General features: G+C 40.6%; 1 protein-coding gene across 1 annotated transcript; it reads right to left on the bottom strand.

Moving 5' to 3' along the window:
- Positions 1-1,716: 1,716 nt before the first annotated feature.
- Positions 1,717-12,313, bottom strand: Znf200 (zinc finger protein 200). Its single transcript, XM_076839788.1, has 5 exons — positions 12,237-12,313; positions 11,214-11,544; positions 10,508-10,599; positions 10,096-10,213; positions 1,717-3,805 (listed from the first exon to the last, which is right to left on the bottom strand). The coding sequence occupies exons 2-5, from the start codon at positions 11,461-11,463 to the stop codon at positions 3,108-3,110; spliced, it is 1,158 nt and encodes a 385-aa protein (XP_076695903.1). The 5' UTR covers positions 11,464-11,544; positions 12,237-12,313; the 3' UTR covers positions 1,717-3,107.
- Positions 12,314-12,501: the final 188 nt, after the last annotated feature.

Genomic DNA, 12,501 nt, shown 5'->3' with positions numbered 1-12,501 from the left:
AGTTCAAGGCCAACTTCAGCCACTAGAAATACCCTGCCTCAAGATAAAAAATAAAAAGGGCTAGGGATGTAACTTAATGGTAGAGCACCCCTGAGTTTGGTCCCTAGTCAAGAAAAAACAAAAACAAACAAAAAACAAAGCCAGGGGAGAATAGGGTCCTGTGAAACTAGTGGGGGAAGTTTCAGAAAGGGTATGATTAAGAATGTCAAATGTCAGTCTAAAATAAACTGATATTTGGATGTTGTACTAGGGGAAAGCGGATATCTTTGGTGACCCTGACAAAAGCAGTTCAGGGAATGGTGGGTTGGAGGTAAAACTGATGTGAATTCAAGAGAGAATGGAAAAAGTGGAGACCCACCCTGTCAACTAAGGTTAGTGAAAATTTTATTAGCTTTGTAACTTTTTATATTTATCCAACCATTTGGGCTTCTAATTTTTTAGAGTTATATGTCATAATTTTTCTTAGATGACATAGATGATAAATGGCTGAGATAAGGAATAATGGTTTTTAACATTATCATAGTGTGGGTGGATTCAGCTGTCAGCTATATTTTGCCAAAACCACCCCCCCAAGACATCTTGTCTTCTTCAATTTGTAATTCTTAGCTACTTGTAAGCCTGAACATTTTTTACATGTCTTGTAGCTATGTTTTCAATTTGTAATTCTTAGGCTACTTGTAAGCCTGAACATTTTTTTCATGTCTTGTAGCTATGTTTTCCTCTTGGAAAACCCACCCGTAACTGCTAGAATCTAGTGCTCATCAGTTTGTAGCTACCTATGCACTGTTAGATCTCCTGGTCTGTCCTCCCACCTCTGCCTTACAGGACACTCCAGCACAGCATCTTTGGGAATGGATGTTTTCCATTTGTAGTTGCGTTTGGAATTGGATCTTTGTTTCTTCACACTCTCTAGTGCTTGTGCTTGCAGCTATATTGGGAAACTTGTCATGGCTGTGTTCACCTTTTTTACTCAAGTGTTAATGAGCTCCTTACTGAGCTAATTTGCTTGATTTCCAGGGACCCAGGCCAACACTGGAAGGTGTCAGGCCAGGTACCCTTGGAGGAGCCCCAGGTTCAGCAGGCCTGCCCCACCAGCACCAGGCAACAATGGCCCAGGAGACCACGTCCTAGTGTGTGGGGATTTCCAAAGAATCACTAGAATGTGTGGGTAGCCAGTTTTGTCCCTTCTTTTAAAGATCACTGATGACTTGATATAGGAAGTATATAAAGGGCAATTTTTCTGTTTTTAAGTGTTTAGGATTTTTGTTTTGTTTTGAGAAATTATGATTTCCTACGATGAACTGAATCATAAAGTGTCCTTTTTATCAGAATCCTTTGTACCAACAAACCTTAGAATCATGTTAAAAAAATAAAAACAGGGGCTGGGGATGTGGCTCAAGTGGTAGCGCACTCGCCTGGCATGCGTGCGGCCTGGGTTCGATCCTCAGCACCACATACAGACAAAGATGTTGTGTCCGCCGAATTAAAAAAAAATTCTCTCTCTCTCTCTCTCCCCTCTCTCACTCTCTCTTTAAAAAAAAATAAATAAAATAAAAACAGAAACAAAAAAATACCAATAGGCAGAAAGGAACAAACTATTATTTATAGATGGTAAATGTTTACCACAAACAGAACTAGACAACTTTTCCTGAGAAATTATTGAAAAAAAAAATTCAGTGAAGTGGCACACAAATATTTTTTAAAAAACTTTCCTATATAAGAGAATTAACCAATTTGAAAAATGAAAAATAACAAAACTGGATAGAACTTAAATGAAAAAATAGAAAAATTTGCACAGGAATACTGTAACTAAGTAAGAAGGCATGTTTCTGGGTATAAAACAAAAATCTGTGAAAATTAATAAATCTTCCCACAAATGGCTTATAGGCTGAACGCATTCCAGACAGAATAACCAAGTAAAACTTTGGGGAAAAAAACCCAAACCGACCAAGAATCCCTAATCAAAATGCAGGACAAGTCCCATTGAGGCACCACTGTTCTTGACTCCAGGCAGATCGCACAGGAGGGCCTGGCTATCAGGAGGAAGGACGACGACCATCCACTACAAGAAGACCCATAGAATCCCATTTCTTGAGGGACAATGGAGCTAACCACTAAAGGCATAGTCTCTAAACACTTTGCCTTGTGAGGTAGTGACCATTCAAAGGTCTGTTGACTGTGTAAAGGGGAATTAAGCCTAAGGGAGGTTATGCCTAGCTGTGGATCCAAGCCAACTTTTTCCTGTCTGTAGGTCTGTTACTTTTCTTTAGCTTCCAGGTTTTCCTTCCTAGCAGTTAAGACCTTGGATCACAAAGGGAAAAGATCCTAAAGAGCTTTCCCAGACAGCAGTGGTGCTAGATGGTCAGACCTGAGTGATCTGAACCTCTTTTGGCAAGGGAGAGGCATGAGACAGCTGTCTGAGATTAACAGCTGTAAAGAATCAAGAATAGTAGAGAGACCTTTAAATTATGGTGTGACAAGGATTTCTATAAAACAGCCCATTTTAGCCCCAAATTGCAAATGTTTTTGAAATTAATAATTATTTTAGATCACTATTACAAATGAGGGTCTTTTTGACATTCAAATGCTTTAGTTTTCCTATATCAAAGAGTAAACAATTCAACACTCAAGCCATATCAGGATGTTATGCAAACGTTATAGGAACTGTTATTAGAAGCTGTTGACTTAACAAACCAGTAGTTTGGTTCTTTCTGGGAGATCAATTCCAGATAAAGACTTTTGTGCTCTCTTTTCTCAAGTGTGAATTCCCATGCAAGGGAAAAGAGATCTATTTCAATAGATGTGACTGTCCAGCTCACCTTGCATGTAAGCAGCCCCAGACTCTTTCAAATTTAAATTCTTGGGAAAGGGATCTGTGACCTACATATTGTTGTACAACTTCACAAAGAAAGCTCCTTAGTCCAGGAAGTCTGGATGCTAACTGAGGTATAGCCCTTGAAGATATTTCCCTCTCTGTGAATTTTCTAATAACTGAGGTTTAGCCAACATGGGTATTTATCCAAATTTGGCTATAATGAGGTTTTCACATATCTGTTTTTAGGCAGCCTTGTGAAACTTCTCAGGCTGAGGAAGGATGATTCCCAATCTCATTTCTGCTTTCGGATCTTACATGCAGAGTGGGTCCTCTCATGCCGGGTACAGTTTGACAGCCGACCAAATCTTCTCCCACATTTTTTGCAACCATACGGCCTCTCAGTCTCATGACTCTGCAGGTGAAACACAAATTCTTCGTTTTTTGGGAAGGTTTTCCCACATTCTGGACACTTAAATACCTTCTCCCTTACATGGATTCCTTCATGGCGACTCCGATGAGAATTCTGGCGAAAATTTTTCCCACACTGAGAACAGGAATAAGGCTTCTCTCCTGTGTGGATTCGCTCATGTTTATTGAGGTTTGTTTTATGATTGAAGCTTTTCCCACAGTGGCTACAGTCATAGGGTTTCTCTCCAGTGTGAGTCCTCTGGTGGGAAATAAGGTAAGAGCTTTCATTAAACTGCTTCCCACACAGTGGACAAGTGTACCATCTCCTTGTTCTCCGACTCCGAGTAAGTGCAATAACATTGATGTCCACAAATTTCGAGAGCTCCTCTAGTGGAGTGTCATTTTCAATGGTAACTAAAAGATTTCTCATTTTCCTTTGCTGTGGAATGGATGTATTTAGTATTTCTTCTTGGATACCTGGAGGTTGCTCAGAGACCAAGGAACAATCCACTCCATCGCCATCCAAAGACTTCTCTCGGCAATTTCCCTTCTGAAGATCTTCACTTGTAGGACTGTCATTGGCTGTGGAAACAGAGAGAAACTGTAATAAGTTTGAGGGACAGAACAATACCAGGCAGGAAAAGACAAGCTGGGTATCTTATGAAATAATAACCTTGAAAGTCAGATATTTGAAGTCTGGCAGATAACCATCATTAACCCTCTTTTTCTACTCTTATTGAGCACATGATAGATGACTGTCAGTCTGTCACCCACAGTCCTCTTTTCACTTTTCTTAAAAAGTGAGTGGGAATGCACTAAAAGATTTCACATATTTGTTTCTCAACTGGCACAAAGTTCATACTGACCTTATATTCTGTGTAGGAGCACTCAGCTAAGGACACGGCCCCCCTCCCCCACCGCAGGGGTAAAGGATATGCATAATAAAGGGCACGGTTCATAATCTTTGGAGTCTAGTGCTAGAATGAAGTGCTTCAGGTTTTTACTGTGCTAAACAGTGCAATATTATACCAATTTTACAATATTATATACAAGAAAAAAACTGGAGGGCTAGGGATATAGCTTAGTTGATAGAGCACTTGCTTTACATGCCCAAGGCCCTGGGTTCAATCCCCAGCACCACCACCAAAAAAAAGGAAAGAAAGAAAAAACTGGAAACAATTCAAAATGGCCAAAATTAAAGAAGGCACTGCATATTCACACAAGTGATTGGTATTTGGCTATTAAAGAATTTACAACCAATAAAATGCAACTATGGCATTAGAAATCAGTTTTTCTTTGGGAAGGAAGGGGAGTAATGACTGGGAGATGACAAGAGAAATTTCTGGGGTGCTAAGAACAATAACTGTGGGTGTTAGATAACTGTGTGCATTTTGTGAAAACCTGAGCTGTATACTTATGATATATAGCCTTCTCTTTTTTTATATTATAGCTCAAAATAATGTCTGTATAAAATAATAGATTATAAAAAGTAGGTAGCAAAGTGGGAAAAGTCTATTGTGAATAGGTGGGGTAACAAGTAAGATCTAAATTCTGGAGAATAGATGGAGGATAAAGTAAAAGGTTGAAACCAACCCCTTCATGTGACTGATCCATAAGATGGGATATAAATCTCTGCTACATTATAGCAGTTTCACTTCAATAGATTTTTTTCTTTTTAATTATTTTTAAATTACTATCTTAGAATAATGAAAATGCTGGGTTAAAGCATATGTCAATTTTTAAAAAAAAATTAAAAATACGTTTATTTATTTTTATGTGGTGCTGAGGAGCGAACCCAATGCCTTACGTGCAGTGAGTGCTCTACCGATGAGCCACAACCCCAGCCCTGCATATGCCAATTTTTTTTTTTAAAAGAGAGAGAGTGAGAGAGAGAGAGAGAATTTTCATATTTATTTTTTAGTTATCGGCGGACACAACATCTTTGTTTGTATGTGGTGCTGAGGATCGAACCCGGGCCGCACGCATGCCAGGCAAGCGCGCTACCACTTGAGCCACATCCCCAGCCCCGCATATGCCAATTTTTAACACTGTTTTTTCTCCTTCTTTCCTTCCTTCCTCCCTTCCTTCCCTCCCTCCCTCCCCCACCCTTACTTTCTTTCTTTTTCACCTCAAAGCCACATCCCCAGCCCCTCTCCCAAAAAACTCCCTATGACCACCCACACTCCCTGCCTCTGGCCTGCGCTGCCAGCTCCACCTGCTCCACGCTTTGGTTCCAGCTCTTTTTTAAAAAAAAAATTGAGACAGGGTCTTGCTAAGTTGTTGAGATTGGCCTTAAATTTGTGATCCTCCTGCCTCATCATCCAAAGTCACTGGGATTATAGGCATGCGCCCACAGGATCTAGCTCATCACTGCTCTTGATATGAATTACCATACTACTTTCCAGCACTGTATCAATGTCAATATAACCATTACTGTGTGAGTTATCAGTTTTACTTCATCTTGCCAATATGAAATTTAAAAATGTTTAACAGGTATAAAGCAATGCATCACTGTAATTTTAATTATGCAAAATATACTATCCCAAGGTTACAAAAGAATTCATCCATATTTTCTAACTGTGGTTTTGTTTTTGTGTTAGTTTGCTTGAAAGACCTTTGATCTCTTTGGAGTTCTTGGTAATGTTAAGTAAGGTAATGATTCACTAGTGGCTTCTCACCTGTCGCAACACCTTTTGCCCAAAAGTCCCTCTTTGCTGGGGGGCAGCGGTGCATGCTTATGACCTCAGCTACTTGGGAGGCTGAGGAAAGGGGGTTGCAAGTTCAAGGGTAGCCTACAATTTAGCGAGACCCTGCCTCAAAATAATAAAAAAGGGCTTGGGATATAGCTTAGAGGTAAAGTGAAGCTGGGTTCAATCCCAGATACTACAAAACAAACAAACAAACTCATAAATAAAAAAATTATAAAATAAAATTCTGTGTTTACTTTGCTGGCATGAGATCTGACTTTATATGTATTTGCAGTCATTTCTGGTCTTTGTATTCCATCCCATTGGAATCCATCTATTCATGTGCCAATATCACACTGTTTGAATTATGGAGACTTTGTGGGCTGTTTTAATATCTGACAGAGTGATATGGTTTGGGTCTTAACTATCCTTCAAAGGCCCATATGCTAAAGACTTGGTTTCCAGCCTGTGGTGATATGGGAAGTGGCAGAACCTTTGGGAGGGGGGCTAGTGGAAGTACCTTAGATGATTGGGAGTGTCCCCTTGAAGGGAATATTGACACCCCAGCCTCTTCCTCTCTGCTTCCTGCTGTCCGGAGGTGAGCAGCTGTGCTCCAGCTTCTACTCCCTGCCCAATGTGCTGCCTTGCCACAGGGCCAAGAACAGTGAGAAGAGCTAACCATGGACTGAAACTTCTGAAACCATAAGCCAAAATGAACCTATTTTTTCTTCTACTTTTGTGTCCTTTCCAAGTTTCCTCATATATTTTGCAAATAACTTTATTCCTAGGTAGTTAATGTTACTATTTTAGTAGAGTCTTCCACCACACCTTTCAAATGATTTTTTTCTTTTGCATTACAAAATCTGATGATTTTTGTTCATTTATTTCACATTCCTTTGCCTTACTGAATGCTCTTATTATTTGTAGTAAGTTTTTAGACATTCATTGGAGGTTTCCAGTTACATAATTATACCATATAAATAGAGGTAGTTTTAAAAAATTAATTAATTAATTTTGGTACTGGGGATTGAACTTAGCTTTTTTTTTTTTTTTTTTTTTGAGACAGTTGCTTAGGATCTTGCTAAATTGCTGAAACTGACCTCAAACTGCAATCCTCCCACCTCAGCTTCCTGAGTTGCTGAGATTACAAATATTCTCCACAATACTCAGCTGTTTCTTCAATTCTTAATAGTTTTATTAAGTTACTTTTGCATTCCCAGACTAAATATTACTTGGTTATAGCAATTTTTTAAATCAAGTTTTGGTATTTTTGTTCTACTAATTTTATAGAATTTGTAAATCTTTCTTCTTTTTCTGTACTCTGGGAGTTTTAGTGAAACCGAACTGCCTGAAATCTTCTGTGAAACTGTTGGAAGTTGGTGTTCTTTCTTGAGTCGGGGGCTAATTTTTTGATAATTCTAATTTCCTCTGAAAATTTTACATTTTTCTTTTTTTTTGGTAAGAGAGTGAGAGTGAGAGAGAGAGAGAATTTTTTAATATTTATTTTTCAGTTTTTGGTGGACACAACATCTTTTGTTTTTGTATGTGGTGCTGAGGATTGAACCCGGGCCGCACGCATGCCAGACGAGCGTGCTACCGCTTGAGCCACATCCCCAGCCCCTTACATTTTTCTACTTACTCTATTTTTCCAGGCTTTTCCCTCATTTTAACTCATTAATTTCTAATCTTCTATTATTTTTAAATCTACCCTACTGTTGTTATAACTTTGAATCAGAGGCTCATCTACTGTCTTTTTTCTAAATTAATACACATTTAGTGGCCATGAATTTTCTTTTGAACATCATTTTAGGTTACATCATAGATTCTGATAGTGTCTTTTAGAAAAATTATGCAATTCTTATTGTATTTCTCTCTTTAACCCAAGTTTGCTTAATAGTTTTAAAATTTCTGGCAGAAGAAACTTTTATTTTCAGATTTCATTATTAATTTCTAGTTGTAAGTTATATTAAATTGTGATGAATTCTAATGTACTATTTCTACTTTTTGGAACATACTCAGTCTTCTTTTGTTCCATAGTATTTAGCCAACGTGTTAATATGAAAAAGGTGTATTATTCTCTTACCATAGTGGAAAGGACCCATAAGAACTAAGAACTCTTACTGAGATCTGTTTAAATGTCCTACCTTTTTCACCTATTTTTATGCGGTTAATTTGGGGTTAGTGGTTTTTGTTTTTTTGGTGGTGCTAGGGATTGAACTCAGGGCTTTGTGCATGCTAGGCAAACACTCTACTAACTGAGCTATTTCCCCAACCCCCTTTATGCAGTTCATTTGGACTGATACACATAGTCTCTGAATTCCTATGTTAAGGACTCTCCTTTGAACTCCTGTCTCCAAGAGATTCAACCATTATACTTTTCCCTTTGCAAATGATTAAATATGACTCAACCATCACTTATATGCTGATTGATTTCCAATTCTCTATATCCTTCTGTCTTCCAGTTTCCAATTTACAAAGATACAGAAGACGATCATTTTATTTCCTGCCGTAGATTTAATCTCATCTAAAATCAAATCCATCTTCCAAATTCCATCACCAGATCTAAATCCTGCCTTAACCTTGTGACCGCTCTTCATATCGATACAATTCCACACTGCTTATTTTTTAAAGTAATCAACTTGTCTGACAAACCACATTGGAGGAGGGTGGTAGAAGGCAGGAATGGAGCATTACATATCTTTGTAACATGCTGAATATCAACTCCAACCCTGCCTAAGGAAAAAGCACGTAGCATTTATGAAATGTTGGTGAATGACTCTAAGTTTAAACCTTCAAGGTATGGGCAGAGAAAGGGAGGTGGGAAAGATGAAGATTAGGTTTTAGGGCACCAAAGTACATGGATAAAGGATTGTCAACATACCTGATAATCAGTCATACAAAATAATATTAGCTTTGCCCAAGACCCAGGAAAAACCCAGAGTAATAAATCTAATCTTTTTATACTTATCTCTACAATAAAGAATATATTTGAGAAAGCATCCAGTGGGAGGCCCATTATACATCACTGGCCCTGAGCAGACAGTTCAATGCAGCTGAGGGTTCTACAGTAATAATTGATTTGTGTGACTCCAGGCAACTCCCCCATCTTACTCTCTGCTCAACTTCAGCCTCAGATGAGGGAAAAGTTAAAAGTATTAGGCACTCAGGAAAACAGAAGGGTAGCAACATATTTCTAGAGGAAAGTTGAAGCATGTCTAAGCAGGTTACAGCAAGGCTGCTTCCAAATCAGTTCACATGTAGCACTGGGGATATTTGGAAAATAAGGACAAATAAAGGCAGTCCCATTAACAGACCTTACAGGAAACTGATAAAATTATGAGAATGTGGCCAAGAGGCCACATAGCTCTGGGTCATGACTACAAACTCTGATACTAGATTCCCCTAGTCCACATCCCTGCTTCAGCTGTGGGTGGTGGTACACGCCTGTAATCCTGACCAAATGGGAGGCTGAGAAAGGTTTGCAAGTTCAAGGCCAGCCTCAGTAACTTAGTGAGGACCAAAGCAACTTAGTGAGAATGTCTCAAAATAAAAAATTTAAAAAGGGTGGGAGATATAGTTCTATGAGTCTCTGGAAAATTTCTTAACCTCTTCTTTACTCCAGTTTGTCATCTATATAGTAATAACAATTCCCACAGTAATAAAGTGAGAAGTACATAAAACAATAAATGCATGCAAAGTATATGGATCAATGCCTAGCATATAAGTGTTCAGTACAGTGTTAGGTATTATTTTTATTGAAAGTGAGCTACACTTTCACTTACACTAGTGAACTTCACACCTACTAAACATAAAAAAAAAAGAGAGAGAAGAGAGGGACTTAAAATAGTGATGTATCCAATGAAAACACTAATTCAAAATATACTTGGGAGAACAAACTCCAGAAAAAGGGTTCAAAAACAGTCTGCCCACATTTTCCATTGGTTTGCAGATCTTGCTTACTAAAAGAAGTCCTTTCTTCCCTCAGTGCCTTCAAGTACAGGGAAAAATGGCCACCCACAGCTGGAATTTTGTGGCTAGGATCTGCCACAAGGAATAAAACAAAAGTAAAACACAAATGTGCTTGTGCTTTAGCAAGTGTGAATAGTACCTCAAAGGTTTCAGAAATGAAGGACACACTTTTCCTATAGCACACAATCTGAATATGCAAAATACTTGATTTCTTACTTAGTAACATCATCTCTCCAACACTGTCCTTCTCTGATGTGGGCTGTTGAGCAGGATCCATGCTCACACATTCCTCTTGGGAGTGAAATACATTCAAATCCTCAAAGACCACCAGCTCCTGAAAGAACAAGAAGCCCCCTTCTTCTTAGTAACTGAGGCTCCTTAGCAGCCTTGTGGCAAGGAAGACTTAGGTACAAAGATCAAAGAAAAGGATGGCGAAAGGGATCTATAAACTCCACACAGAGCAGTAGAGATAGGACAGCTAGGCTAAGAGGAGCCAGAAGAAAGCAGAAAAGAAACATCCAAGAAAGCTGGCTCCCAAGAAGGTTATGCATGGGTTGGCCAAGAAGGGAAGGCTGCAATAGCAGAGAATGTGATGCACTCAGACAGTGAGTGGTAGAACTAAACCCACCTCAGAGTCAGCTTTAAAACACAGAGACACTGTCTCCTGTTTCTGCTGGACTCCTTCTCTGGGCAGAAGCTTCACTAAGGGACGAGGTTGCACTGGGAAAAGAGGAAGCTATAGTTAGTGAAAAACTCAGTGACTCTAATATAGACATGTGGCCTACACATTCAAGCCAAGCTGTCCTTGTTCCTTTGGCAGGCAATTCACAGCCTTCTCTTCTCCAGTGAGCCCTGAAAAAGTTAAGCCATAAACCCCAGGTCTTGAACCTTTGGTGTCTTCTCATTATGAAAAGAATTCCCTTAAACACCTTTCAAAATCTCCAAGAGAGAGTCACTACAGAAGAGGTTGGGGTTTTCATCAAAGTGAAAAGATGCCCTAAGAAAGCACAAAATCTCTAAAATCACACATAAACTGAAGTCAAGTTGATAATTCATCTTATTTCCTTATTCTTAAAAAGATATTCCCCCCAGATTGTTTGGATGAAATTGACAATACAGAAAGATATACACACCTCATACTCTGTGGTTTTACACACACTTGTCATATCACTTAATCTCTAGCTTGAGAAGAAAGCAAGTACCCCAACATATTAAAATTAGCTCCCTTTTTAACACCCATCATCCTCTTCTTAATTCTGACTAACATAGAAGTCTGTCTCAGCCCCCAGTACCACCCACCGTCTCTTCTAGTGAAACAAGCACATGCTCCTCACCTCTGTTCTGAAGGCTTGAACTCACATCCTTCATAATAACCAAGGTTTCCTTGACTTTCTCACTGGGCTGGACCAGGCTTGGCTTGGGCAAGAAGGTAAGGAAGTGCTCCAGCACCAGCTGGTGGATGGTCTTGGGCCCACTAGTGGCATCTTGAAGGAGATCTTGGCCCAGCTTGGAGTCTGGAGGAACTCTCAGTATAAAGGACTGCTTTGGCTTTGGGGATATGGGAACCACTTTTGCAGTCATCATGCCTTGCAATAAAAGACCACACTCGTTTCTGGGGGATTCTAAAGCCACCTCTTACGGAAGAAAATCTGCCAGAGAGCAAAGCTGCAGACAGAGAAACCATGGATTACCCACAAGACAAAGCAGGGCATGACGATGCTCCAATATACAGGTTGGGTGGTGAGGACACACGAGATTTAAACCAGAAAACAAAAACATCGGGAAAGGGAAGTCGTATCTGAAACAGAAGGTCCCTGAATAGCATATTTTTAAAGACGGTCTGAAAGGAAGACTCAAAATTAAAAATCAAAACTCAAGAACCAAAGAGAAGTGGGTAAAGGCGGCCGGCAGGCCAAGGGACATCTTCCACAGAAATATGAAGTGCAAAATCCATTGGGAAGTAGTTTAACTTATGCTTGTACAGAGAGAAATGGGCTGGAAGACAGAAAAATCTGGAGTCCAACCCCGAGGGCGAATGGTTAGAAGCAGGTTGGTGGTTGGCCCCTCAGGCCGCAGCTCAGGTACTCCTTGGAGATGGCTGATGTCTCCCAGGGAGCAAACGAAAGGCCACAAGACTGCTCTGCCAAATCCCTGTTGAGAGTGACGAGGAACATCACCCCGGGGCCGACAGGGCCAGGCCCACTCTGGGGTCTCTCCCACCGGCCGAGGAACAGCTCGATGGCCAAGTTCGGCCGGCGGCACTGCCGGGGGCGCGCACCGGCTTCCTACACGCCTAGATCTTTGCAATGGATCGCACTTGGCGCTTCCGCCTGCCTCCCGCCCCTCGGAGCCCTCACCTCTCGGAGCCCTTTCGCCCCAAGGAGCTTGCTGAGGACGGCTGACAGACCAGGAAACCAGCAAGAGAAGAAGAGACGCCGGCAACTATTGGAACGCGCCGCCTTCAGTTGGGAGGACAGCCCAGTGCGGTGCCTTCTGGGAGGCCGGCTGCCTCCTGCTCTGTGACGCCACGTCCGGTGACTCGCTTCCGGCGGGGAAGCCTGGTCTCCCCGCTCGGAGCGCGCAGTCTGCGTCCGGTAAGGCAAGGCTCGAGGCCAGCCACCA

This window comes from Callospermophilus lateralis, chromosome 19, assembly GCF_048772815.1.
Source record: "Callospermophilus lateralis isolate mCalLat2 chromosome 19, mCalLat2.hap1, whole genome shotgun sequence".
Taxonomy (NCBI): domain Eukaryota; kingdom Metazoa; phylum Chordata; class Mammalia; order Rodentia; family Sciuridae; genus Callospermophilus; species Callospermophilus lateralis.
This window is presented reverse-complemented; position numbering and strand designations above follow the sequence as displayed.

What these genes read in the sequence shown, in the direction of transcription:
- Znf200 (XM_076839788.1), bottom strand. Translation starts at nt 11,463, where the DNA reads ATGATGACTGCAAAAGTGGTTCCCATATCCCCAAAGCCAAAGCAGTCC. An exon ending in TTCAAGCCTTCAGAACAGAG is followed by an intron (nt 10,600 to 11,213) that starts GTGAGGAGCATG and finishes CTCTTTTCCCAG; the next exon opens with TGCAACCTCGTCCCTTAGTG. An exon ending in TGGAGAGATGATGTTACTAA is followed by an intron (nt 3,806 to 10,095) that starts GTAAGAAATCAA and finishes CTGTTTCCACAG; the next exon opens with CCAATGACAGTCCTACAAGT.